The 26,391-nt window shown below is 54.8% G+C and overlaps 2 protein-coding genes and 1 long non-coding RNA gene across 6 annotated transcripts in view; all 3 read left to right on the top strand.

Moving 5' to 3' along the window:
• The first annotated feature begins 338 nt into the window (after nucleotides 1–338).
• Nucleotides 339–26,391, top strand: part of LOC310663219 — a 171,064-nt gene continuing 145,011 nt past the window's right edge. For both annotated transcript variants that reach the window (XR_014504394.1, XR_014504395.1), the window contains exon 1: nucleotides 339–824. This is a non-coding gene — a long non-coding RNA (uncharacterized lncRNA). The remainder of the gene's footprint in view (nucleotides 825–26,391) is intronic.
• On the top strand, nucleotides 3,615–16,742 carry SERPINE1 (serpin family E member 1). Of its 2 annotated transcripts, XR_014504353.1 has the most exons (10): nucleotides 3,694–3,833; nucleotides 4,241–4,548; nucleotides 8,425–8,658; nucleotides 9,456–9,650; nucleotides 10,511–10,709; nucleotides 11,524–11,624; nucleotides 12,455–12,541; nucleotides 13,432–13,515; nucleotides 14,714–15,578; nucleotides 15,616–16,742. XR_014504353.1 is itself a non-coding variant. In XM_083410542.1 (9 exons), exons 2-9 carry the CDS (start codon nucleotides 4,242–4,244, stop codon nucleotides 14,749–14,751), a joined length of 1,245 nt encoding a protein of 414 aa, XP_083266668.1. In that variant the 5' UTR covers nucleotides 3,615–3,833; nucleotide 4,241; the 3' UTR covers nucleotides 14,752–16,742. The 2 variants fall into 2 exon arrangements, 1 of the variants encoding a protein (XP_083266668.1); XM_083410542.1 differs by having other exon boundaries at nucleotides 3,615–3,833; nucleotides 14,714–16,742.
• On the top strand, nucleotides 18,341–25,985 carry AP1S1 (adaptor related protein complex 1 subunit sigma 1). Of its 2 annotated transcripts, none has more exons than XM_083409345.1 (5): nucleotides 18,341–18,454; nucleotides 20,620–20,798; nucleotides 22,256–22,364; nucleotides 24,347–24,484; nucleotides 25,170–25,985. In XM_083409345.1, the coding sequence occupies exons 1-5, from the start codon at nucleotides 18,452–18,454 to the stop codon at nucleotides 25,215–25,217; spliced, it is 477 nt and encodes a 158-aa protein (XP_083265471.1). In that variant the 5' UTR covers nucleotides 18,341–18,451; the 3' UTR covers nucleotides 25,218–25,985. The 2 variants fall into 2 exon arrangements, with proteins under 2 accessions (XP_083265471.1, XP_083265470.1); XM_083409344.1 differs by having other exon boundaries at nucleotides 18,344–18,454; nucleotides 24,347–24,490.

Below are 26,391 nucleotides of genomic sequence, written 5' to 3'. Positions count from 1 at the left end.
CCTCACTGCAAGAAGCCAAGTTACAGGGAACCAGGCAGAGGGCCTTCTCAGTGGTGGCACCTGCCCTGTGGAATGCCCTCCCACCAGATGCCAAAGAGAAGAACAACTACCAGACTTTTAGAAGATATCTGAAGGCAGCCCTGTTTAGGGAAGTTTTTTAATGTTTGTTGCATTACTGTATTTTAATATTTTGTTGAAAGCTGTCCAGAGTGGCTGGGGAAGCCCAGCCAGATGGGCAGGGTATAAATAATAAATTAAATTATTATTATTATTATTATTATTATTATTGGCCGCCGCTGATGCTGCTGTGGTGACAGAAGCGGCTGCTATCCCGCTTTATCAGTACCCGAAGGAGTCTCAAAGCGGCTAACATTCTCCCTTCCCTTCCTCCCCCACAACAAACACTCTGTGAGGTGAGTGGGGCTGAGAGACTTCAGAGAAGTGGGACTGGCCCAAGGTCACCCAGCAGCTGCAGGTGGAGGAGCGGGGAAGCGAACCCAGTTCACCAGATTACGAGTCTATCGCTCTTAACCACTACACCATGCTGGCTGTCCTACACCACACTGAGTGGTGTGGGGGACCCTCCCTCCCCCCAAACTAGGAGGTCTGCCCGTATTAGAGAACAAAGGATGCAGAAGAAGGAGGAAGAGGAAGAGGGGGAGGAGGAGGAGGAGGAGGAGGAGTTTGGATTTGATATCCCGCTTTATCTCTACCCTGAGGAGTCTCAAAGCGGCTCACATTCTCCTTTCCCTTCCTCCCCCACAACAAACACTCTGTGAGGTGAGTGGGGCTGAGAGACTTCAGAAAAGTGTGACTGGCCCAAGGTCACCCAGCAGCTGCAGGTGGAGGAGCGGGGAAGCGAACCCGGTTCACCAGACTACGAGTCCATCGCTCTTAACCACTACACCATGCTGGCTCTCACTCCTTCAAGGCCAAACCTGCCTCCTCATTGGCAGCCCCCCCCCCCCATGCAGCCTCAGCAGTGGCCTCTTGATAAATAGGAGGTGCTGCTGGTCTCCTCCCACCCCCTCTATCTATATCAATATCTCAACGCCGCCCACATGCGCTGAGTTGGGAAGGTTTGGGGCATCACATGGTAGGAGAGGGTCTCAAAGAGATGTGTGCTCTCCCAAGCCCACATTCCCAGAATGTGTCCCAGCTACGTCTATGCTGGCTTGGCCACGTCCACAGAATGGAAGAGGGCAGGATCCCCCAAGGGATCAGTAGCTTCCAGCACCAGACCAACTCTGCATGACAAAGATGTCTGCAAGCGTGACATGGAGGCTGCGATATCAACCCGCCGTGTGAGAATCCCTTGCAAATGACTGAACTGCCTGGAGACAGGCAGGTTGCCTAGCAGTGACCAGAGGAGGAATGGCCGGTTTGGGGGGCGCAGAGAGAAGAAACGCCCTGGCGCATCTGCAGCAGCACAACCAGGCGCCTTCCTCTGCCCCGGCTGCAACAAAACATGTCTCTCCTGCATCAGTTTCTGCAGCCACAGCGGGCGCTGCAACCTTCCAAAAGTTTGCCTTCACCTCCAAAGGAACAATCCTCCATTGTTTCCTGAGACAGACGGACGCCAACAAAAACAACAACAACAACAATGTTCTTTGGAAGAGAAGGGAGTTGTCCATTCAACATTTTTGTTGACTGAGGCTGTGTGGCCATCGGTCATGGATGTTTCAGCTGAGTTTCCTGCATTGCAGGGAGGCGGACGAGATGGGTCCCTTTCAGCTCTAGAATTCCATGGTTATGCAATGCAGTTTCCCAGTTGAGCAAGGAGCACAAAAATGTACAGACCATGGCAAAGAGAGCCTATGTGAAATAGCAAAGAAAAATGCTTTGGATGACGGAAACAGGTTTTGCAGAGATGTGCGTATGAAGTAGAAGAAGAAGTGTTTGGATTTGATATCCCGCCTTTCACTCCCTTTAAGGAGTCTCAAAGCGGCTAACATTCTCCTTTCCCTTCCTCCCCCACAACAAACACTCTGTGAGGTGAGTGGGGCTGAGAGACTTCAGAGAAGTGTGACTGGCCCAAGGTCACCCAGCAGCTGCAGGTGGAGGAGCGGGGAAGCGAACCCGGTTCCCCAGATTACGAGTCCACCACTACACCACACTGGCTCCCTGTGAAGTGAAATTGCAGGCAAGGATGTGAATATTAGGATACAAGGGCGTTAAAATGCTGGTAGGTTTTCATGCAGACACCCCCACCCACAAACTGAGGTGCAAATGTGAACAACTGAAAGATGAGCAACAGAGAGAAGAAACCAGTATTGATAGATCTGTCTGTATGTAGCCCAAGAACATATTCCCTGAAAGGCTGAATGGAAAAAATAAGTCACGGAAATGGACAAATACGGGTTTGTGGGTGTTCAAGGAAACCCCAGGGAGCATTAAAACAGTTAAGCAACAGGAAACAGAGAGTAAGAATAAATGGACAACTCTCCAAACAGAGTCAGAGAGATGTAGAAAGTGGTTCCCTGAGGATCTGTACTGGGACCTGTGATTTGAACTTGATCATAGATAAAATGATTCAGAGTTAAGCGCAGGCAGTGAAGCGGCCAGGTTTGCTGATGATACTAAATTGTTCATGGCTGCAAAAAATATTAAGGGGTTGTGAAGAGCTCCAAAAGGACCTGAGTGAGTGGGAGGCAAAACGGCAAATGAAAATGGCCAATGCAGTTCACGGACGGACAAAGAATCTTCCTTCCACCTGTGCCCTTGTGGGGTCTGTGGGCCAGGAGGGAGACCTTGGGGGTCACAGCAGAGAGCTCTCCGAAGATGTCGACCCAGAGTGTGGCCGCTGTGGACAAGGCAGGTTCCCATGCTAAGGATCTTTAGGAATGGACCACCGCAGTATCACACGGCCAAAATATTAATTTGTGGTGTGGCCCTCTTTGGAGTGCTGTGTGTCCAGTTCAGGTGGCCTCACTGCGAAAAAGACATTGCAGAGTTGGAGAAGGTTTAAAGAAGAGCAACCAAACGGAGGGAAAGGTGCAGTGTGTGTGTGTGTGGGGGGGTTAGTTTAGAGAAAAGGCGAGTAATATGAGACACGATAAAAGTTTATAAAATGCTACATGGCATGGAGAGGGTGGGTAGAGGAAGGTTTTTCTCCTCTCGTAGCACTAGAATTCATGGCCATTCAAGGAAGCGGAATTTGGGAGATTCAGGATGGATAAAAGAAATGGTTAACTTGTGGAACTCCCTGCCACAGGAGGGAGTGATGGCCTCCCACCTTGGTGGCTTTAAAAGAGGGTTAGGCAAATTCATGGAGGAGGAGAGGATTGTCAGTGGCTGTATGTTGTGGGAGGTGGCAATATTTCTGAAGCCACAGGAGAAGGAGGGAGCTCCAGTTCTGCAGCCAAGGGCTGAGATTCCTGCATTGCAGGGGGTCAGACTAGACGACCCCTGAGTGTCCCGTGCAACTCTACAGTTCTGCGATTCTCTCTCCCCCTTCACTTCTGGAGGACTCTCCTGGTCCTGGGGCAGGGATGGGGTTGGGGAGCAGCAGGAGGAGGAGGGGCCACATCTGGGCAGCCAAGCCCCCTCCGCGCTCCGCTGCCGCCGCCGGGGCCTGACTCAGCCTCTCCGCGCCCCTCCGCCGCCCCACTCCCGCCACAAGGGCGCAGCGAGGCGGCGGGAGTTGTTTGCGGGCGTTGCTCATCGCGACGAGGGAGGGAAGCGGCGGGGCCGGCCGGTGACTTCATCGCGGCTTCCTGGCCCGCGGCTGGGCGGGCGCGCATAAAAGCAGCCCTCGGCAGGCAGCCCCAGCAAGAAAAGCCGCAGCGCCCAGCAAGAGTCGCTCCCGCCAGACAGAGAGAGAAGACAAGCAGGTAGGATGGAAATGAAGCTGCTCGCTCGCTCGCTGGGCGCTTGGGCAGTCCTGCGGGCTGCAACGCACGTCGGGAGAGGCGGACGCGTGTCCAAGCAGGGTCCCATAGCCGCCGCGCCTGCCTTCCCGCGTTGCAAGGGCTTCGGGCTTCCTCCGGAGGGGAATCGGGACCGGGAAGAGTCCCGAAAGCGGCCCTAGGGCGGGGCCACGACGGCCAAGCGCTGTCCCGCCGCCCCCTCGAGCTGCGCATCTGGACGAAGGCGCCCCCGGGGAAGGGAGACCCCTCTCCAAGCCTGGCTCTCGCCCTACCCCGTCCCCCAGCCCCGCGCCCCTATTCCCAGGCGGCCGAGCCGTGCGCCTTCCTCTCGTCGGGGTCTCCTCTCTCACCGCCCTCTCCTCCCCTTCTAGGATGCCTCAGCCGTCGAGCACGACCCCCGGCGCCTCCCGGAGCCTGGCCTGGGCTGTCCCCCTGGCGGGGCTGCTGGCCCTGTCCTGGGCGTCCCCGGCGCCCCTCGCCCGGCCGGGTGTCTCCCGCGTGGCCAGCCTCTCCACCGACTTCGGCGTGCGCGTCTTCCGCGAGGTGGCCGCCGCCTCCGGCGAGCGCAACGTGGCCTTCTCTCCCTACGGCGTCGCCTCCGTCCTGGCCATGCTGCAGATGGCCGCCGCCGGCGAGACGCGGAGACAGATCCAGGACAGCATGGCTTTCAGCCTCGACGGTGAGTCCGCAGCCCGGGTGGGGGGCGCTCGCTTGAAAGGGGGCTGGAGGGGGCCGTGGGGCGCAGCGGCTCAGGGAAGCCCCCGACACTTTGCTCTGGCTTTGCTGCAACAAGGGAAACTTGAGGGTGGCAGCAAAGTTCTGCCTCGCTGGCATCCACTTGAGGTGCAGGATGCATCCCCTTAGGGGGCAGGAGAAGCCCCGCAGGACAGACCCCACCACTAGCCCGAGCAAGCCAGCCCACTGAGGCAAGAAATTTGTGGGGAGAGCCCCCAGCTATTTCCCTGACACCCCAGCAGGGGCCAAGCTGGGTTGTGATGCTGTTCTCCAGGACCCTGAGCTGACCCCCCACCCCATGCAAGAAGGGCTGCTGCCCCCCCACCATCCCTGGTGTTGCAGAGACATTCAGGGGTTGGTCTTGGGAGGAGGAATAATTTATTATTTATACCCCACCCATCTGGCTGGGCTTCTCCAGCCACTCTGGGCGGCTTCCAACAAAATATTAAAATACAATAATGCATCACACATTAAAAGCTTCCCTAAACTGGGCTGCCTTCAGAACTGGGGGGTGAGTGGGTGCCCTCTTTTCCTTGCCCTCCTTGAGCCCCCTGCCTCTTCCAAGCAGAGCCAGATTGATAGATGGGGGGGGTGGGGCTGTCATGGGCTGCTTGCCTCTCAGCTATCTGGTCAAAGCACCAAAATAAACCCCAAATCTTCGCTAGCTGAGCTGGTGATACAAGGGGAGTTACCCACTGTGTCAACATTCATGTTTTGTTTTGTTTTAATTGGGGAATTAGTTGTTGTTTTTAACCATCTCTTATGCAACTGGGGCGACTCATGCACTCAGATCATAGAATTGTAGAGTCATCTAGTCCCACCCCCTGCAATTCAGAAATCTCAGCTCAAGCACCCAAGACGGATGGCCTTCCAACCTCTGCTTAAAAACCTCCAAGGAAGGAGAGCCCACCATCTCCCAAGGGAGTCCGAATCTCCTTCCTTGCAATATCAAGCCCTGGATTCGAGTCCTACCCTTTGGAGCAGCAAACATGCTTGCTCCATCTTTCACAGAGCAGCCCTGAAGATATCTGATGCTGGCTCTCATATCTCCTCTCCTCCAGGCTAAACATTCCCAGCTCCTTCAACCGTTCCTCATCAGGCTTATTTTCCAGACCCTTGATCCTCTTGGTCGAACCTCCTCTGGCCACATTCCAGCTGGTCAATCTCCTTCTTTAAACTGAGGTGCCCAGAAATGGACACAGGACTCCAGTTGCAGTCCCACTAAGGCAGAATAGAGTGGGACTATTCCTTCCCTTGACACTAGACTTCTGTTGATGCAGCCTAGAATAGCATTCGCCTTTTTTGCTGCTGCATCACACTCTTGACTCGTGTTTAGCCTGCGGACCACTAAGACCCCCTGATCTCTTTCACATGCACTGCTAGTAAGCCATGTCTCCCCCATCTTATAATGATGTAACTGGTTCTTCCTGCCTAAGTGTAGAACCGTACACTTCTCCCTATTTTTTTTTAAAAAATGTTTTTATTAAAGATTTTCCTGGGTTACAAAAGTACACACTTTTGTGCATTTTCAGATCATAAAGCTTTTTCTACAGATCAGTTATATTCGATGTGAGACTTTGATGCTGTATACAGCATAAGGTATGGGATGTGGGTGGCGCTGTGGGTTAAACCACGGAGCCTAGGACTTGCCGATTGGAAGGTCGGCGGTTCGAATCCCCATGACGGGGTGAGCTCCGGTTGCTCGGTCCCTGCTCTTGCCAACCCAGCAGTTCGAAAGCACGTCAAAGTGCAAGTAGATAAATAGATACCACTCCGGCGGAAAGGTAAACGGCGTTTCCGTGCGCTGCTCTGGTTCACCAGAAGTGGCTTAGTCCTGCTGGCCACATGACCCGGAAGCTGTACGCCGGCTCCCTTGGCCAATAAAGGGAGATGAGCGCCACAACCCCAGAGTCGGCCACTACTGGACCTAACGGTCAGGGGTCCCTTTACCTTTACAGCATAAGGTTGGGGGAGAAGAGAAGGGGGAGAGAGAGAGAGAGAGAGAGAGAGAGAGAGAGAGAAGCAGGGTAGGAAACTTAAATCTGTAAGATCCTTACACCACTTTCCTTAGATGCCTCCCACTTTTCTTTCTTGTTGGCATTGTCTGCATTTGGGCCTTCAGCATTTCTTCTTTTAGAAACTCCCTTCCATCTTGGACTCCCTTCTCTTTGAGTATTTCTGACCACGGGATCCACCCCGTCAGTGGCGTAGCGTGGGGGGTGCAGGGGGGGCCGGCCGCACCGGGCGCAACATCTGGGGGTTAGGGTTAGGGGGCGCAAATCCACGGGTTAGGGGGCACAAATCCACGGGTTAGGGGGCGCAAATTACTTGCCTTGCCCCGGGTGCTGACAACCCACGCTACGCCACTGCACCCCGTAGCTCCTTCAGCTTTTCGAAATTGGCCTTCTTAAAGTCCAGAGCGTATGTGTCTGACTATGCTCAACTTTCCCTTACTTCTGTATCCTGAAACCCAGGAGAACATGGTCACTTTCTGCCAAGTTTCCTGGTACTTCCACTTCATCAATCAGTTCTTCCCTGTTGGTGTGGACCAGGTCCAAGACAGATGGTCTCCTTGTTGCTTCTTCCACCTTCTGGGAAATGAAATGGCCAGCGAGCAACCGGGGAATTTTTGGACCGTATATTCTTAGCAGAGTTTGGAGTCCCAACAGATATTGGGGTCGTCAAAGTCTCCCATGACTACTATATATCTCCTTTTTGAATCTTGAGTAGTCTGCTCTAGGAAGGCATCACTCAAGTCTTCTGGCTTGGCGGTCTCTAGCAGACACCCACAGCAAGGTCCCTGTTGTTTTTCTCTCCTGAAATTTATACCCCTATCCTCTCAACCTGCCTTCCATGCTCCAAGTCATGGATTTCTCCACAAGTGTACACATCCTTTATATACAATGCTGCTGCTCCTCCCTTCCTGTTTGGTCTGTTCCTCTTGAACCGGTTATAACCTTCAGTCCTGACATTCCAGTCGTCAGCCTCACCCTGCCAAGCAATGCCTTCGAGGATCAGCCTCCTTGTCATGTGAAGCCATTGGTTTGGGTAGACGGTGCCTTGAGAAAGGAGCTGCAGTGGACAATGAAAAAGTGGAGCAAATGGAGAGAGAGAAAAGGGGGGGAACGCTCATATTTAAGGGACCGCCTCTCCTGGTCTGCCCCACAGAGGACCTTAAGGTCCATGAATAATCACAGTTTAGAGGTCCCGAGCCCTAAGGAAGCCAGATTATCCTCCCCCAGGGCCAGGGCCTTCTCAGTGGTGGCTCCGACCTGGTGGAATGCTCTGTCCCAGGAGACCAGGACCCTGCAGGATTTAACCTCCTTCCGCAGGGCCTGTAAGATAGCTATTCCACCTGGCTTTCAATTTGAACTTAGCCTGATATTTTATTTCCCCTTCCTTCCCTCCCCCTCCCCTTTTTATGAAGATTACCCGTTCTGGTATCCCACAGCTAATTCTCCCCTGGTCTCCTCGCTGGCCTAAATAGGACTCATTTAGCCAGCTAGCCCTGGTGATCATCTAATGTTTATTGGATGGATTTCCTCCCTAAATTGATTTTTGAATTCTGAGGCAGTGAAAGACAGGAGTGCCTGGCGTGCTCTGGTCCACGGGGTCACGAAGAGTCAGACACGACTAAACGACTAAACAACAACAACTGTATTTTATGCTGTTTTTTGTTGCATCAATTAAGTGTTTTAAATTTGTTGCTAGCCGCCCTGAGCCCAGTTTTCTGAACCGGGAAGAGCAGGGTATAAATAAAAAAATATTATTATTTATTACTAATAATCTCCCGCCCTCGCTGGGCGCTTCCTCCCTGCAGAGTGGGGCACCCCCAGAGCCCTGCGTTGGTTGCAGAAGGCGCTGACGGACCCCAGGAACAAAGATGCAGTGGACACGGCCGACGCCCTCTTTGTGCAGAGGGACCTGGAGCTCAGCCCGGGGTTCATGCCCCACTTCCACCGGGTCTTCCGCCAGACGGTCAAGCAGGTGAACTTCACAGAGAGCGAGGAGGCACGCAGGATCATCAACAGCTGGGTGCAGGAGCACACGAAAGGTGAGTCCCCCCTCTCTTGGCAGCACTGCAAGGGGAAGGGGGAACCGGGCCGCCTGACAGTCATGATGATTGACAGGTAGGCAGGCCCATGGGGGGGCGGGACAACGCAGGATCCAGCCCACTTGCCAGAAAGGGTTATTTTTTTTATTATTTGAGGACATATTGTAAACCAAGTAAAACATTAGTGAGGTTGATATAAACACGCGCAGTAAGAGATAGTAAAGGGAAGGATGAGGGGAAATTTATAAATGTATTTGAATGGGATATGCAATAATAAAAATATATGAACTGCAGAAGGGAGAGGGAGGAAAGTTGAGGGAAAGGTAAATTAGATTGGTAAAGTTCCCCCCCCCCCCCGACTAAAATATTTGTAAAAAATGAAATTAAAAAAGAATTTCGCACACAGTGTTCGAGAGTATTGCAGGGAGCTGAAATAAATAAGGGAAGAAAAGAGGAAAAGTAAAAGTAATAAAAACAGAGGAAAGCAACAGGAACAAAATAACAAAAAAATATATATAATCAAAGTTACAGAACTATATATATGTGGATAAATTGTTTCCCTCCAGTATATGTTGATTCATGGGTCTCTATGATTTCCATAAACATGTTCCAAAGGTCATTAAATGTGTCCCTGCACAATCTCTGCCTGCAAGGGACCCGTTCATGGGGTGCAAGAGATGCCATCGGTCCAGTTGTTGTTTTTATTATGCATGTTGTGCCTTTACGCTGCGAACCGCCCTGAGGTTTGTGGGCGAATGGCGGTGTGCACATCTGACAGCATGCATGGCTTCCCCCAGGGATGATCCAGGACTTCCTGCCCGAGGGGACCCTGGACCACATGACCCGCCTGGTCCTGGTGAACGCCATCCACTTCAAAGGCCTCTGGAACCTGCCCTTCCCAGAGGCGGCCACCAGGGAGCGCCTCTTCCACAAGCTGGACGGGAGCACCCTCTCCGTCCCCATGATGGAGCAGACGGCAAAGTGCAACTACGGTGAGCAGCGGCGTCAAGCGGGGCTTGCCGAGAGGTGGGGTGGGAAGGGGTCTTCCTCCTCGTCCTCCTCCTGGAGAATGAGGTCATTAATGTGTCAGGAATGTGGGCCCCCAGAGCACAGCCTCAGAAATTGAACTAAGCGAGCAAGGAGCTGAGTTTAGAGAGCACAGCCCGGCCCCCTCCCTCCCAGGGAAGAAGCTGTTAGCTCCGAAGGAGAGGGAGAGTTAGAAGTCGACAGGAGCGCTGCCAGGCAACTAGCAGATAAGCCTGAGGCTGTGTCTTCGGGGATTGGGGAGAAGACAGGCCAGCCGTTCAGTCCCCAAACTAGGAGACGAGAGAAGCTCAGAGAACAACGGAAGGGAAGGAGAAGAAAGGCAGGGTTTTGGCGTTCTTCCTGGTGGAAGAATGAGTCAGACTGAGCAACTACTGTTAATGAGAGCAGGCGGGAGGGATGTGCTCTGGACGTGTTTCTTCTTGTAATTAAACTTGTAAGCAACATAAAGCCGTTGCTGCTTATCAGGCTGCTTGTTTGCCAGAGACCGTTATGCAACGGCTACTAGTCAGGATGGCGATGTTCTGCATCAGGGACGCTTCTGAATCCCAGCTGCTCAGGAGGGAAGACTTGCTCTTGTGCTCAGGTCCCGCTTGTGGGTTTGCCACTGTGAGAACGGGAGGCAGGACTAGATAGGCCATTGGCTGTCCAAGCAGCTGGGCTCCTCTCATGGAACCTCCAGGTCCAGGTGCAGTCTATCTAGAGTCCTAGATTTCTTAGCCAGGATGCTGGACCAGGTGGGCCCCCTTTGGCCTGACCCAGCAGTCTCTCCTCCTGTTCTTACACCCTCCTGTCCTTTCCTCTGCAGGCGAATTCTCCAGCCCTACAGGAGTGGAGTACGATGTCATCGAGCTGCCCTACCAGGGGGGGACCCTCAGCATGCTCATTGCCGCCCCCTTTGAGCTGGACACCCCGCTCTCTGCCCTGACCAACATCATCGACTCCCAGCTGGTGGCTGAATGGAAGAGGAACATGACGGAAGTGACAAGGCTCCTGGTCCTACCCAAGTAGGTGGCTCAACACCTTCACCTGAGGAGGGCAGGTGGGAATGTGGGGAGCCAGGACTCCCCCGGGTCCACGCCAGGCCCCCATCTCTCCTGTTGGATGGATTTAGATGAGTAGGGGTGGGTATTTTATTAATTATCCTCCCCCTCCCTCACTAGAACGCAAGTATCTATTACAGCAGAGTAAAATCTCCACCTGTGTGCAGCTTATCTGTAGAAGCTCTTGGGAGAAGTTTACATAACCTCCTGGAACGATTATGATATCCAAGGATGCAAACTTGGATTATCTTCTGCCGTTTATGTTCCCCTCTTAACAAGGAAATCACTCTCAGGCTGTTTAAGTAAGCCAGAAAAAAGTAAGGTTTACTCACATTAAAAGTCTTGCCAGGTTTCAACAGTTACAGTGGTGGAAATCAAACAGGCAGTAATCCCTAAATGTTACAAAACTCTACAGCCCAGTTCAAAATGGAGTGTGCTTTCTGGGAAACCCAGCCAGATGGGTGGGGTATAAATAATAAATTATTATTATTATTATTCTGGAGGGAAGCTTACTGACATCTTACCCCATTATAGGTAAGAGGAAGAGTGTGCAGGGACAGGGAGAAGCAAAGATTAACTTTTTACTATTCCCTTTCCCACCACAAAAGTTTAGAGAATATGACATTCTGGAGTCCCCTGTCTGTGACCATCTAGCAATCACGCAAGCTGTGGTTTGGGTGCAGATCCTGCCACATCTCCCAGCCATGGTGTGGAGCCGGTGGCTGCCTGGACTGTGAAACACCCCCCCCCCTCACCTCTCGCCTTCCTTTTTCTGCAGATTCTCCTTGGAGAGCGAAGCCGACCTCCGGGGGCCCCTGGAGACCCTGGGAATGAAGGACATGTTTGACGCAAGAAAGGCCAACTTCAGCAGCCTGTCAGGTCAGTCCCTTCTGATCCCTGTGGGAAGACCCTTCTGGGCACCTGCACCCCGGGGTGCCTGATTGTGGCTCCCCAACTACAGTATGTGTGGAAATGTTTCAGAGTTAAGGCAGCGATGCTTCTGAATCCTGGATACTGCAAACCACAGGAAGGGGGAGCTGCTTTTGTGCAGGGAAACCCTCCTTTGGGAATTTGGTTGGCCCCTGTGAGAGCAGGGTGCTGAGCAAGCTCTTATGAAAGTAATAACAAAGAGGAAGGTGCTGTTGAGCATGTGGCGAGGGCCTTGGCCTGGCCCAGCCCACTCCCAGACTACACAGGAAAGTCAAACAGCATTTTGGGGTGGAAAGGTTTTTAGGCGTGTGCTGCAGAAGCAGCCACGCGATCAGAGAGCTGTTTTCTCCTTCCACACTCCAAATAAAAAATATTGCACTGTTGCAGAGGACGCAGCGGGGGCTATATTGATGCCCAGCTTGCTTTTAGCATCGTAGTGTTTGAAAGGGCTTGCAAGGGTTGTCTAGTACAACTCCACCAGCAACGCAGGAATCACAGCTACAGAATCCCTGGCAGATGTGCCTTCCGTCTCTGCTTAGAAACCTCAAATGACTCATAGAATTGTAGGGTTGGATGGGTCCCCCAGTGGTCATCCAGCCCAACCCCACATGGGATGCAGGAACCGCAGCGAAAGAAGCCCTTGCAGACGCCCATCTGACCTCTGTTTGAAAACTCTTGGACATCCCAGCTGAGAACGAGGCAGCCAATGCCCCCCCCTTGCCCCCTCCTGCCCCCCTGCGGCCCCCTTTCCCTGCTCACTGCCTTGTCCCCCTTTGCAGACCAAGAATCCCTCTTTGTGGCTCAGGCCTTGCAGAAGGTGAAGATCGACGTGAATGAGAGCGGGACGGAGGCCTCCTCTGCCACAGGTGAGGGTCGCTGCTGTTACTTCTCCTTCCTGCCGTTGTGTTTTTTTTGGGGGGGGGGAGTTTTGAACCTGCTTATCAAAGCTCTGATCAGCTTACTTCCCCTTCAGAAATGTTCTGAACTGCTTAATATAAAAACCGGTGAGCAATAAAATTCAGGTATGCAGTAATGCTGTCAGTGTGTCAGATAACATCGGGAAGTACCAAGAAGACAAGGTGACAGAATGACAAGCAGGCCGGGCCCACCTTGAAGGGCCGGGGAAAGCCTGGGGGAGGGAAGGGTTGTATCCAAAAGACACCTGGAGCAGGTGACCAAAGATGGAACCTCATTCCCTGCAGCATCCCAAATAGCCGCGGCAGAAAATGCCCTTGTTAACCTCTCCCCTTTCCCCAAAGCAGAGCTGATGACCGCTGGCCCTATTGCTTAGGGGGTCTTTGGAGGTTTCATCCAGATACCCCCCACACACTGCACCTCTTTCCTGGGGTGACCCCAAAGACCCAGCTCATTTCCCAGGCTGTTCCTCACATCGATGCATCCCTCAAACTCCTCTTCCTTTCTAAAAATCTTATTATATTAATCCATTTACCTTCCTGCTGGAGTGGTACCTATTTATCTACTTGCACTTTGACGTGCTTTCGAACTGCCAGGTTGGCAGGAGCAGGGACCGAGCAACGGGAGCTCACCCCGTCCCGGGGATTCAAACCGCTAACCTTCTGATCGGCGAGCCCTAGGCTCTGTGGTTTAACCCACAGCGCCACCCGCGTCAACATACTATACAGTAAAATCCAAACTAAGTTAAACAGAAAAATAAAAAAGTAACATATCAAACAGAAAGAAAACTAAAGAGAAATAGGAAGTATGATGCAATAAGAATCGTGTTTCCTTTCCTCAGCTGTCATCATCTATGCCCGGATGGCCCCCCTGGAGATTGTGATGGACAGGCCCTTCCTCTTCCTCGTGCGACACAACCCAACCGGTAAGAGCGCTTTTCACAGAATCGTAGAGTTGGAAGGGACCCCTAAGGGTCATCTAGCCCAACCCCCCACAAGGCAGGAATTGGAGCTCAAGAAACCCTGATTCCCACGGCCACCGACCTTTGCTTAAAAGCCTCCAAGGAAGGAGAGCCCCACACCTTCCGAGGGCGTCCGTTCCACTGTAAAACGGCTCTTGCCTTCAGGATGGTTTTCCTGATGTTGAGTCGAAATCTCCTTCCCTGCAATTTGTGGTTTTGCTTCTGCAGAGAACAAATTTGCTCCGCCTTCCGCATGACAAACCCTGTAAACAGAGCAAGGCTGCGTTTGGGAACGGTGCAAGGCTGCCTCCTGGCGGCTGCCTCTGGGAACACCCAGCCTTATTTTATTTTTTTCCTCCAAGGCGGGAGTGACCTTTGAACCCACCTATATTATATAGTCATCAATGCATTTTATATCCCACCTTTTCCTGTGTTAGTGTAGAAATCTGAGGGCTCCCTTAGACAAAAAACAAGGACCCCAGCCAGGAATACCAGAGGAAAACAGCAGCCAGTAGGCTTGGTCTTGATTGAAGTCTGTTGCCACAGGACTCCCACCTGCCACCAGGTGGAACAAGATGGAAGCCCAGAACAACAGAGAACCCAAACTTTTATTAGCTGCTCATCCCCATGTTACACCCCCCCCCAAACTACATCATGGTTACACCACGGTTACATCATGAAAGGGGAGGTCTGGTGGCAGGAATCTGGGCATCCTGGACCCTGCCCCATGGTTCCCCTTGCCCTCCACCAAACACCCATCAAGTGGAACAAAAGAGATATTCACATTTCCCTGTTTCCCAGCCAAGTTCATCCCACCCTTTTGTCTTCATCTGGGTTTGTTATTTCTGGAATGGCTACCTGTCTGGCACTCAGGTATTAGGATGCGCACATGTCTATAGGAATTTCTGAAGTTTTCCCAGTGAGCCAGTACAGAGATACATTTATCAGTGAATTCTTACATTTGGTATCGTGCAGCAAAGGCCCTTTGAATAGATAGGAAGAAACTGTGATGAAGTGTTTTGTGGGGACAAGTCACAAAAGTCACAAAAGGGATTGTGCTGGTTTTGGTAGTGGGCTGCAGGTGCCTGATATCTGCTGGAGGGGCAACCCCCCCCAACCTGTACATAAATTCCTGCAACACGTCTCTTTTTCTCCTTTCCAGGCACCATCCTGTTCATGGGGCAGGTGATGGAGCCCTGAGTGCCCCCACCTCGTTCAGCCAGAATCTCTCAGGAGCCGGAAGAAGTTTTTCCTCCCTTTCTGTTCCCCTCCCTCTACATTCCTCCCTCCCCCCAAAGAGAGACCTGTCGCCAGCCATGACCTGCCCTGCTGCCTAGTGGTAACACCAGGCGCAGCGCCCTCTCACCCCCCAGGGAAGAAGCCTCAGTTGGTCTTTCGGCTGGGAAGAGGCTCCCCCATCCTCAGACCCCTCCGCCCCCTGGGAGACCCGCTCTTCGGAAAGACGAGGCTCCGGCCACGATGTCCGCACAGCCGCTTCTGCCTCCGCCAGAGTCTTCCTTGCCGGGGGGCTGGGGAGCAACTGAGCACCCTTGCTCACCCTCGGATGGGGTGGGGCTGTGGCCATGCCAAGAAATCCCCGATGATGTGTGCCCCCTACCTCACACTGGACTGGAACCCTGCCCAGTCAGGGCTAGTGGCTTCATTTGATGTTTACGCCGGAGTAGAGCAGGGATCTCTGCCTTCTCTCTTTATTATTATTATTATTAAGTATGTATGTATGTGTTTGGATCGGGGGGGGAATGAGGGTTGTGTCCCCCCCCCATCGGATGTGGATGGGTGGGGGCTGCAGATTAGCACTTTGAATACGTCCATTTCCTTCTGCACTGCTGAGATGGACATTTGTGATGAAGTATGTTTTAACAGAGAGGCTTAATATAAGTTTGGCTTACTGTTTGAATTTAATGAAATATGTTGTTGGGGTGATGATGATGATGATGATGTGAGCAACCTTCCCTTCCTCCTCTTGTGCCCCCCTGAGGAAGGGCAGCATCCCTCCCGTGGGGCACGTGGGGCAAACCCCTCATTGCTGTTCCTTCTTGCAAGGTGCCTGCTCTGGAAAGGGCTAAGAAAACTGCAGGCATCTCCAAACATTCCCGAAAAGAATCTCCTCCTTTCTTTCAAACCCCAACACGCCTGGCCTTAACACGGCCCAGTTTTCCTTACGCGGAGACCTTTGAGATGCTGCAGATTCTGCAATTTCTCCGGCACACAGAAGGAGCCCTTTTGCCCAGACCCCCAAGAGCCACGGGGTCTTCTCCAGAGGCCTCTCTTACGGAAACGCTGCAAAGTTTCGAGGCAAGCTTGCCGTGACCCACACGGGCCCAGAAGCTGCTGCGAATGGCGCTGTGCCAGCAGCGTTTGCCAGCCTGAGGGCCCCCCCCCTCCATTTCTGCTTAATGGCCCTCTGGCCCGAGTTCCCCCCGTCCTTGTGATTTCCCAGGACAGCTTCCAGTTAATTGTAAAAATGGCACTGGGATTGCTGAGCCCAGCAGACCCGATGTTTTGCCCAGAGGCCTTGGCTGCCCTCCAAGTGGATTATCCCCTCTGGATCCGCTGAGCTGGGCGGCTGCCGGGGACCCCCCAGCGAGGGCCCTTGAAGGCTGAGCTTGGTACAAATTGGGCAGGGGGGGGGAGGAGGTAGAGGGCACCCCCCACATAGGTGGGGAAGGACATCCCAAAGGAAAGCTGGTTTTGTGAAGTGCTGGCGCTGAAAGAGCGTTTTGGGAGCCAGTCAGTTCTGAGCGCCCCCCCCCCCCCTCAAGAAGTAAAAGTGCCAGCATTCAGATCTTTAATTGGGGCCTGGGAGTCACCTTGAGATTCAGGTGCCTGCTGATTTTAGCTGACTCAGGAGCATCCATCTCTTGTGAGAGGCTGCCCAGGGCGTCAGAGAAGGACGTCTGTTTTCCCCTCCACTGGCCAACTGCCCCACAGCTATTCTCTGCCTTGCACTTGGAGGTCACGCCTGCCCCCTGCCCCCTTGCGCTGCCTCAAAAACCAGTATTTATACAGAGAGATCGAATTCTATTCCTAGAGGAGGTTATTTTTTCACTTTTCTTGTACAGAAATCTGATTTATATTTGTATGTATTATAACTATTTCTATACCTGTGTGTGTTTGCGGGGAGAGTATTTTGCATTCTACTTTTGATAGGAAATAAAAACACTACGACCGTCCTGGCGGCTGTGTCTGTCCTGAGTTTTCTCTTGTGCAAAATGGGTCCCGATTCCGGGCTTCTCCGACACCCCTGCAAGCCCATTCCCAAACCTACAGGTTGGTGCCGCCTCTGGCACCCAGGGAACAGAGACTCGGTTCATTGCCTAAAAGCGACTATAGGGCAGCCCCACAAAACTCCCTCTTGCAGACCTTCTTCCTTCTGCTTCAGTCCGAGCCCCACTTTCCCTGCCACCCCATAGAAAGGTCCTGACCTGCCTGGCCCCACAAATGGGGGGTGGGCCAGTGAGATACTTACGCAGCCCATAAGCATTTTCCTGGACGTTCTGAGGTTTTGCTGGCTGGGTGGTGAATTTGGGGGGAAACGGATTTATTTATTTTTTGACAGGGTTTTGATCTGGGTTGCTGTGTGGGATATTTCTTCATTGCACTGGACCCCCCACCTGTCCCCCCCCAAGGATATCCAGGTGGCATCATGTGGTTCTCCCCCTTCCTCATTTAATTCCCACAACAACCTTGTGAGGACTGGCTCCTCAGGGACCCCCTGGGGTCATCCAGCCCAACCCACTGCACGCAATGCAGGAATCTCGGCTGAAGCATCCCAGACAAAGGGCCCCCCAACCTCTGCTGAAAAACCTCCAATGGAGGAGAGACCCCCCCCCCTCCCAAGGGAGACCCTTCTGCTCTAACCACTCCGCTCCACCACCACTTCTTCTCAAAAAGAAATTAGGGGGAGGGGTGAAGGAAAACATGGATTGAATGTGGCTTTGTGGGGGGGGGGCAGAATAAGGGGTTGAAGTGACCTGCAGCTGGAAGGGACCTTCAGGGGTCATCCAGCCCAACCCCATGCAGTGCAGGAGCTGCAGGTGGAACTCCTGGGGACTTGAATGGCGAGGGGTGGGGAGGTCAAGGAGGAGGAACTGGATGGGCAAGCGGGGTGGAGGTGGGGGTGGCGCAAGTGTTCCTGAAGCGGAGTGTCTCTAATGGGATCATAGGATTGTAGAGCTGGAAGCGATCCCCAAGGGTCATCCAGCTCAACCCCCCACTTGCAATGCAGGAATCTCAACTGGCAAAGGGCCCCCAAGCTTTGCTTAAAAACCTCCAAGGAACTGTAACCACTGCACTGCACCACCACCTCTTCTCAAAAAGAGATTAGGGGGAGGGGTGAAGGAAAAAATGGATTGAATGTGGCTTTGTCGGGGGGGGGCAGAATAAGAAGGGTTGAAGTGACCTGCAGCTGGAAGGGACCCCCAGGGGTCATCCAGCCCAACCCCGTGCAGTGCAGGAATCCTGCCGGCAGCAGACCCGGGTTAGGGGGCTCATAAATTAGTAGATGCAAGTGGGGGGGGGTCTTCAGTTGCGCCCCCTTTCCCACGTGCCCAGAACTCCCTCCTCGCGCCCCTTCCCTCCCGGATGACGTCACCGGGGGAGGCCCCTCCCTTCGTCCCTGCTCCTCTCCGGGTTCCCCGCCCCTCCCGTCGCCCAGGGAGACAGGCCCCGCCCCCGCCGGGTTGCCTTGGCGACGGGGAGCGAGAGGCGCCCCTCCCGCCCCGGAAGCGGGCTCGGCCGTGCGCGTGCGCGGCCCCGGGCGGGGGGCGGGCGGGGGCGGGTCCGGCCGGGAGGCACCTGGGCAGGTTCGGGCCGCGGAAGAGGAGCCGGAGGGCCGCAGGGGCCGCGCCGCACGGCCCGCCACGGAGCGACGCCCGACATGGTGAGCGGGGGGGGGCGCGGGGAGGGACCCCCATCCGGCGCCCCGGGGGGAGGAGAGGGGGCTGGCTCCCACGTGGCAGGGCGGCCACTTCCGGCCCCGGGTGCAAGGGGGGGCTGGATCCTTCCCCGGGAGAGGGACCCCCTCTCCTCCTCCCCCCTCCAAAGCAAGGGCGCCTCTGAGCATGGGCAGACGGCGGGGAGGAGAGCAGCGCCACGGGGGGCTTGGCAGGCGGAAGAGATTCCCCCCCCCCCAAAGAAAGACCCCACAGATCACAGGGCAGGGGGGTCCCCCAGCATTGCTCACCCCACCCCACAATACCAGCCGGTCCCCTGTCTGGGGGTCCGCTCCGCCCCCCAACTCTCCCTCCTCACAGCGCCCAGGGGGGCTTGGCAGGCGGAAGAGATCCCCCCCCCCAAAGAAAGACCCCACAGATCACAGGGCAGGGGGGTCCCCGGCGGAAACGGGGTGACCCCCAGCAAGGCTTGGAGTTGCTCACCCCGCCCCACGAAACCAGCCGGTCCCCTGGGTGGGGGTCCGCTGCGCCCCTCGCCCCTCCTTCCCTCCTCGCAGCGCCCAGGGGGGTCTCTGTCCCGGGGGTCGGGGGTTTTCCGGAGCCCCGATCCGCCCCGCTGCCCCCCCCCCCGGCCTCTCCCTGGCGCCTCCGCCCCGTCCCCCCCCCCCGCCCCGCCCCACGGAAAAGGCACGTCCTTGCCGGGTTGGCCTGCCAGCTCCCTCCCTCCTCCTTGGCCATTAGCGGAATTGGCTGGCGAGGCCTGTGGGGTGGGGAGAGACTGGGGCAAAGGCAGGACTTGTGGGGCAGGATTTCCGGGTGTGCTTTTTATCACGGGCGGGGGGCGCTGAGAAAGAAGCAAGGCTAGCTCAGTTAGGAAAGCAGGAGATTCTGGATCTCTGGGTTGTGGGTTCGACTCCCACACTGGGCAAAAGACTCCTGCATTGTAGCGGGTTGGACTAGATGACCCTTGGGGTCCCCTTCCAACCCAATGTGTGGATTCGGGGTCACTGCCTTTGCCAGGCGTTTTGGGCAGGCCCGGAGGGAAGTGGCGCCTAGTGGGTGTTGCAAAGCCCCTGCTCACTCTCTCCCACTGCTCCAGAGGGCCGGGAGTGGCCGCCTCTTCCTACCTGAGCCGCCCCTCCTGGCTCACCTGTTGAGGCTTGTTGGTGACTCTCCCAGGGAGGATTGCTCAGCTGCGCTCGACCCACCTTCCCTCTGACGCACCAGCTGGCACCGGGAGTGCACAGTTGCCCTGCGGAACTCCCTGCCACAGGAACCAAGGGATGGCTCTAAAAGGCAAATTCCTGGAGGAGGAGAGGGCTAGCTGTGGCCACAGGTGTAGATCCCAGTGTCAGGAAACCCCAGGAGGCGAGAGGGGTCCTATGGAGCTCAGCCCCTGCTTGCTGGTTTCCCATAACTGGGGTAACTGGTTGGACGAGAGATGAGCTCTTGGCCAGATCCTAAGAAGAGGAAAGAGATCCTTTTGCCAGAGGGGCTATGGAAGGGGCGGAGCCATTATTATTAATATTATTATTATTATTATTATCTCCGGCAGAAGGGGGTGTCAGACGAGTCGGGAAAGGGAGTGGGGCCCGGACTCCTGGGTTCTTTAGGAAGAGGAGGGGGAACCTGGGAATCTGTGGGGGTCAGTCTTTGTGGATTGGTTATATATATATATATATTGCATTTTAAAATTATTACTCATTTATTGTTTACTGGTTTTGTACGTCATCGTAGATCTCAGGGCAGCCCGCAGCATGAAACCACGACATAAAAACCGCAAAATGCATAGTAAAAATAAGAATAAGAAGAAACCAAGGACCACTCTCCTAATTCCCCCAACCCCCCTTTTTTAAAAACCGCCCTGAGATCTGTGGAGGAAGGACTGTGGGGAAATGTAATAAATGGAGGAATTTTTGTTCCTCCTCTGGAGGGGGCAGTTCTGATCAGCCTCCCTTGGGCTGCTTTTCGGCAGGCTGTGTCTGTGTGGCCCCCACCCAAAAGAAACCGTGGAAGGGCCTCATTCTGTCCTTGCAGGGGACCCCTCCTTGCTTTGCAGGATTTAATTTTATTGGGGTTTTTTGGGGGGGGTTGCTGCTTGCTGCCATAGGAGGCCCCCCCTGACCTCCCCCCTCCTCTCCGCCCCCCCCAGATGCGCTTCATGCTCCTCTTCAGCCGCCAGGGCAAACTGCGCCTCCAGAAGTGGTACCTGGCCACGTCCGACAAGGACAAGAAGAAGATGGTGAGGGAGCTCATGCAGGTGGTCCTGGCGCGGAAGCCCAAGATGTGCAGCTTCCTGGAGTGGAGGGACCTCAAGGTGGTCTACAAAAGGTGACTCTCGAACCCGCTCCCCGCCCACTGCGACTCCGGGTTGGGATGGATGACCCCTGGGGGTCCCTTGCAACACTGCGATCCTTGGAAGGTGGCGGCCTCTCCTCCACTGGAGGTCTGGCATCAGGGACGCTTCGGCTGCGACTCGGGTTGGGATGGATGACCCCTGGGGGTCCCGTTCTGTCTTGCCCACAAGAGCGTCAGCACAAGGTTTGGAGGCCGGAAACAGACGTGGAAAAGGCCAGGAGGAAACAAAGGAGCCTTTGTCTGCTTTGCCGGGCTGCTCTGCCGGGGAATAGTGTGTTGCGGGTGCGGTGCCTCCACCGAGAAGGCCCTGCCCTGCTCCTGTTGCAGGAGGTCCCTTGGCCCAAGTGGGGCACCACTTTCTCTGGGCACCCAGCCCCCACCTTGAAGGCGGCGACCTGGTTGTCGCTTTCTCCATAGCTGCCTTGGGGTGTGGATTGGAAAGTCCCCCCCCCCCCCCCAAGCTTTGCTCACCCTGAGTTGGTCCCTGTCCGTTCAGGGGGGGCAGGAATGGAGAATAAGCAGCCCCCCTCCCTGGGGAATGAGGGACTCTTAGACCCACAAATTGCTTTATGTGGGGGAGCCCCAGGCCCAGAGGCTGTGTGTGGCCCCCCATTCCCTTCTGTGTGGCCCTTGCCAGCCCTCCTTTGTGTTTCTTTGCCCGGCTGATTCCTCCGAACTCCGCTGGCGTCTCTTTCTTGGCTTCGCAGATGGAGAAGCCTCAGCAGGAACTACCCCATTGTACAATACCAAAATATATATTTTTAACAGCAACAGCTCCGCCCCCTTTTACCTCTGGCCCCGCCCCCTGGAGTGTGTGGCCCTCAGAGGCTTGCCCGGAAGCAGAAGGTGGCCCTTGGTTTCTCTGTGCTCTGAATGGCCTCGCAGGGCTGAAGGGAGAAGCCTTCTGAGCAGAGCTGTCAACTTTCCCCTTTTCTTGCGAGGAATCCTATCCGGAGTAAGGGAATTTCCCTTTTAAAAAAGGAAAATGTTGACAGCTATGCTTCTGAGACTAATTCTTGCCCCATTACTGCCGCTGTGGGGCAGAGGGTGGGGTGGGCAGGTGAACCCCGGGTGACGGGCACCTTTCTATGGGTGCCTGCAGGGACAGCGTTGTCCTGCAGGGGGCACCCTGAGCTCATCTTGGCTCCTCTGTGGCCAAAGGGGACCTCTGCGGGTGCGCACGGGGTTAATAAGGGCCCTGCGCCCCACACACCCCACTTCCTGCCAGCATAGGCACCTGCTTTGCCCCCCCTTACCTGGAAATGGCTGGCCGGTCGCCCCAGGGAGGGCAAGGCAGGCTTGGCTGGTGGTGGGCTGCTGGCGGCCTCTTCAAGGGGGCGCGGTGGGGAGGGGGAGGAGGCTGCCCCCCAGGTGAGCCAGGCAGCAGCAGGGCTGGAGTTCTGACCCCCTTTTCCCGCCCTCCTGCCCAGGTACGCCAGCTTGTATTTCTGCTGCGCCATCGAGGGCCAAGACAATGAACTCATCACTTTGGAGCTCATCCACCGATACGTGGAGCTGCTGGACAAATACTTTGGCAGCGTGAGTTGTGGGGGGGGGGGCTTTTCCTGGGGGTTGGACTAGATGACCCTCAGGGTCCCAATTCTAGGATTCCGTGACTGCAGAGCGCTCTTTTCCGGCTTCTTTGTTGGTGTAAAAAGCACCAGCATTTTCCACCACCCCTCTCTGTATGTGTGTGTGTGGTGGGGGGGGGGGACTTTATCTCAACTCTCTCCTTTCAGTCCTGAACCCTAGAGCAGAGATGCCTGGAATAATAATAATAATAATAATTTATTATTTATACCCCGCCCATCTGGCTGGGTTTCCCCAGCCGCTCTGGGCGGCTTCCAAAAAAATATTAAAAATACAAGAAAACATCAAACATCAAAAACTTCCCTGAACAGGGCTGCCTTCAGATGTTAAAAATATGTTTTATTAAATATTACAAGAAAATAAAAAGAAATAGAAACAATACATAACAATACATAAAAAACATTTATCTTCACATTTTTCAAAATGCAGACTGGAAAAAAAAAGAAACGAAAGATAGAAGAAAAGAAACAAGAAATAGAAAAAATACTTTCCTTAATCAATAATATCAAATTCATATTTCAAACCTATCTTCTAAAAGTCAGATAGCGGTTTATTTCCTTAATAATAATAATTTATTATTTATACCCTGCCCATCTGGCTGGGTTTCCCCAGCTACTCTGGGCGGCTTCCAACAAAGCACTAAAATACAATAGTTTTAAACATTAAAAGCATCTGATGGGAGAACGTTCCACAGGGCAGGTGCCACCACCGAGAAGGCCCTCTGCCTGGTTCCCTGCAACCTCACTTCTCGCCAGAAGGCCCTCAGAGCTGGACCTCCGTGTCTGGGCAGAACAATGGGGGTGAAAATGCTCCTTCAGGTCTACTGGGCCTTTGAAGGAGCATTAGGGCTTATAATAATAAAACCGTAGAGTTGGAAGGGACCCCCAGGGATCATCCAGCCCAGCCCCCTGCAGTCCAGGAATCTTTCGCCCCACCTGGGGCTTGAACCCACGACCCTGAGATCAAGAGTCTCGCGTTCTATCAACTGAGCCATGAGACAAGCCCTGCTGGGTCAGGGCCAAGGGGGTCCCTATGTTAGCCCACCTCACAATGACGAACCAGCAGTAGTAATCACAATAATATTCATTTATTACTTAATAAATTGGGTCTGCCACTCTGGGCAGCTTCTAACAAAAGATTAAAAGCTGCATGAGACGTCAGACATTAAAAGCATGCGGGGTCCTGTGTTTTCCAGCAACTCGTACCCAGAAGCTTTGCTGTCTCCAATTGTCTTGGTCTCTTTTAAAGCCAGCCGAGTTGTTGGGTGTCGCTGTCTCCAGTGGCAAGGAGTTCCGCAGTTCCGCTCTGCGCCAGAGGTTTTCTCCATCCTGAACCTTCCAACGTTCAGCTCCGTTTAAGCTGAGGCAGTTGGGGGGCACCGGCAGACCTGGGAGGGGGGTCCTAAGAGGTCCTGGGCTCCCTTCCCCCTTCTCCCCCCCCAACAGCAGAGTTTCCGACCCGCGGGGAGGCAGGAGGGCAGAGGCCGAAACCCACCGCTAATTACTCTTGCCATCATTTTGATTCCTTAATCCGCCCCCCCTCCACTTCCCTGCCCCATAGAAAGCCTCCCTCCAGCCTCCCTCTCCTAAGCCTGCTCTTAGACCCACAAAATCCAGCTAAGCATGGCTGCTAATTGGGCTTAACGAGGGCTTGGCAGCTGCCCCAGCTAATTCCTGCTGCTAATGCGCCAGAGCCGCTTATCGCCCCCTCCCCCCCCCCAAGGAAACGCAGCCAGATTGGAGGGTCAGGATCCTGGGCATAGCTGTCAACTTTCCCCTTTTCTTGCGAGGAATCCTATTTGGAATAAGGGAATTTCCCTTTAAAAAGGGGGGGGGGAATTGACAGCTGTGATCCTGGGAGCAGTGGGGGTGTGTGTGTGTTGGGGGCCCCTGCTTGGTTCTCACGCCCCCTTTCTCCCCCCCCCCCGACAGGTGTGTGAGCTGGACATCATCTTCAACTTTGAGAAGGCCTACTTCATCCTCGACGAGTTCCTGATGGGGGGAGAAGTCCAGGACACCTCCAAGAAAAGCGTCCTCAAAGCCATTGAGCAGGCGGACCTCTTGCAGGAGGTAGAGGTGGGCCCCTGCATGGGGGTCCTGCATGCCTGAACTGGGGGGGGGGTGGCAAGGACTGGGGGGGCCCTTCTCCCTGCACCCCCAAAGACAAACCATACACTTCCCTCCAGCTGTGGGGCCAAGCCACCTGTTGCTGCTGCCGCCCTGGACATGCCTGGTTTCTGTCTGTTTCCGCAGAGGAGGTTTTTTTTGGGGGGTGTTGCTGCTGGAGGAGCCCCCCAAGATAGCTGCCTTCCTGGCTGCTGCTGCGGTGGCTGCTTTCTGCATGCTATGAGTCACCGGCAGCCAGCGCTCCCCCTCTCTGCAGTGGGTGTGAGCGACTCAGCCGCCTGCCGCTGGGGCCGAGTGCAAATCCTCAGGGTGGGGAGGAGGGAGACGCAGCACCCTTGGCACCCCCAGCCGCTGCCACCCCCCCCAAAGAAAAACCCCCCGCATGGTGGATGTTGGCACACCTGGAACCCCCAAACACTTAGAATGGAAAAAAGCCTTGTTAGTTGTTTTGGGGGCGTGTTGAGCACCTCTGAGCAAGTGCAGAAAACCTTTCCCGAGTGCGGACTCAAGTGTTGGGGTAGCGGTTGGGCTAGGGGTCTTATGGGGAGGGGGGCTGGCTGCTTCCCCCCCCCACTTCCCGCTCCTCTCCTCTGACCCCGCCTCCCCTCTGCTTCTCTCCCTGATACAGGAAGACGAGTCGCCCCGGAGCGTTTTGGAGGAGATGGGCTTGGCGTAGACTTGGGATTGTGAGCCGCCTCCCCCCTCTGCCCCCGCCACTGCCCCCCGCACCCCTTTGCCCCCCCCCCACACACAGTGGGGCTGAGAGCCTGTGGCGGCCACGCAAGCTCTGCAGCCGGCCTCCTGGCCAAGGAACCTGCAAACCGCACGATGTAAATACTGAACCACCAGCTGGGGGTTGGGGGTGCCCTGCGTCAGAGTGTTGGGGGGGGGGCAAGGAGGCATTTTGCCCCTGCCTGTTGGGGGGCAGAGAGAGAGAGAGAGAGAGAGAGAGAGAGAGAGAGAGAGAGAGCGCAGCGTGAAATTCAGGGGCACCGAATAATCTCCATTCTCCATCTTTTTTTCTGTGCCCCTCCAAACTCTTCTCCTACCGCCCCCCCAGCCTGTTCACACCAGCAACATGGCACTTCCTGCCGCCCCCAAACCTGTGACTCACCCGGGCAGCATGTGACGGATCCCAGAGGAGGGGGGGGGCGGCAGCAGCGCCTCTGCCTTCTTCCCTCCTTTCCCCTCTTTCTCATTTTTTTTGTTGGGGGGGGGGCAGGCACCCCACATGCATGTGGGGCACATGGACGCAGGTAGCCGGAGATTCGGAGGAGCCTGCGGTTTGGAAGACCAGCAGCCCCCTCCCCTAGACTTTGGGTGCCTGTATTCCCTCCCCCTCTGCTCCCCCCCCCAGCCCCTTTCCAATAAGGCATGATCTTTCCGGACCCAAGGCGTGAGTGCGAGTGTCTTCTCTGTTTTGGAATAAAGCGTGTGAGGAAGACGGTGGCCTGGCTGTGGTTCTTGCCCCTCCAGCGCAGGCTGAGATGCTTCCAGCCCCAGCTCAGAAGGGGGGGGCAGAAAGAGCAGAGGGGGTCCAGCTTGGAGGTCGCTTGGCACGGCTGGAGGAGGTGCAGGTCATTTGCTGTCGTACGGGAGGAACACCTGAGCATAAACAGGGTTCATCTGCATCGCTCTTAGAATTGTGGAGACGGAAGGGAACCCCAGGGGTCATCCAGCCCAACCCGCTCCGAATGCAGGATTCACTGCGAATGAATCCCTGGCAGGGAAGGCATCCATTCCGCTTTTCCAGGCTGGGAATGTTTAGCCTGGAAAAGAGGAGATGAAAGAACCATTTTGAAGCACCTAAAGGCCTGGAGGATGGCGCAAGCTTGTTTTCTCTGGAGGGT

This window comes from Podarcis tiliguerta (genome assembly GCF_965153285.1).
Source record: "Podarcis tiliguerta genome assembly, chromosome: 13".
NCBI lineage: Eukaryota > Metazoa > Chordata > Lepidosauria > Squamata > Lacertidae > Podarcis > Podarcis tiliguerta.
The sequence above is the reverse complement of the archived record's forward strand: the minus strand, read 5'-3'. Positions and strand labels throughout refer to the sequence as shown.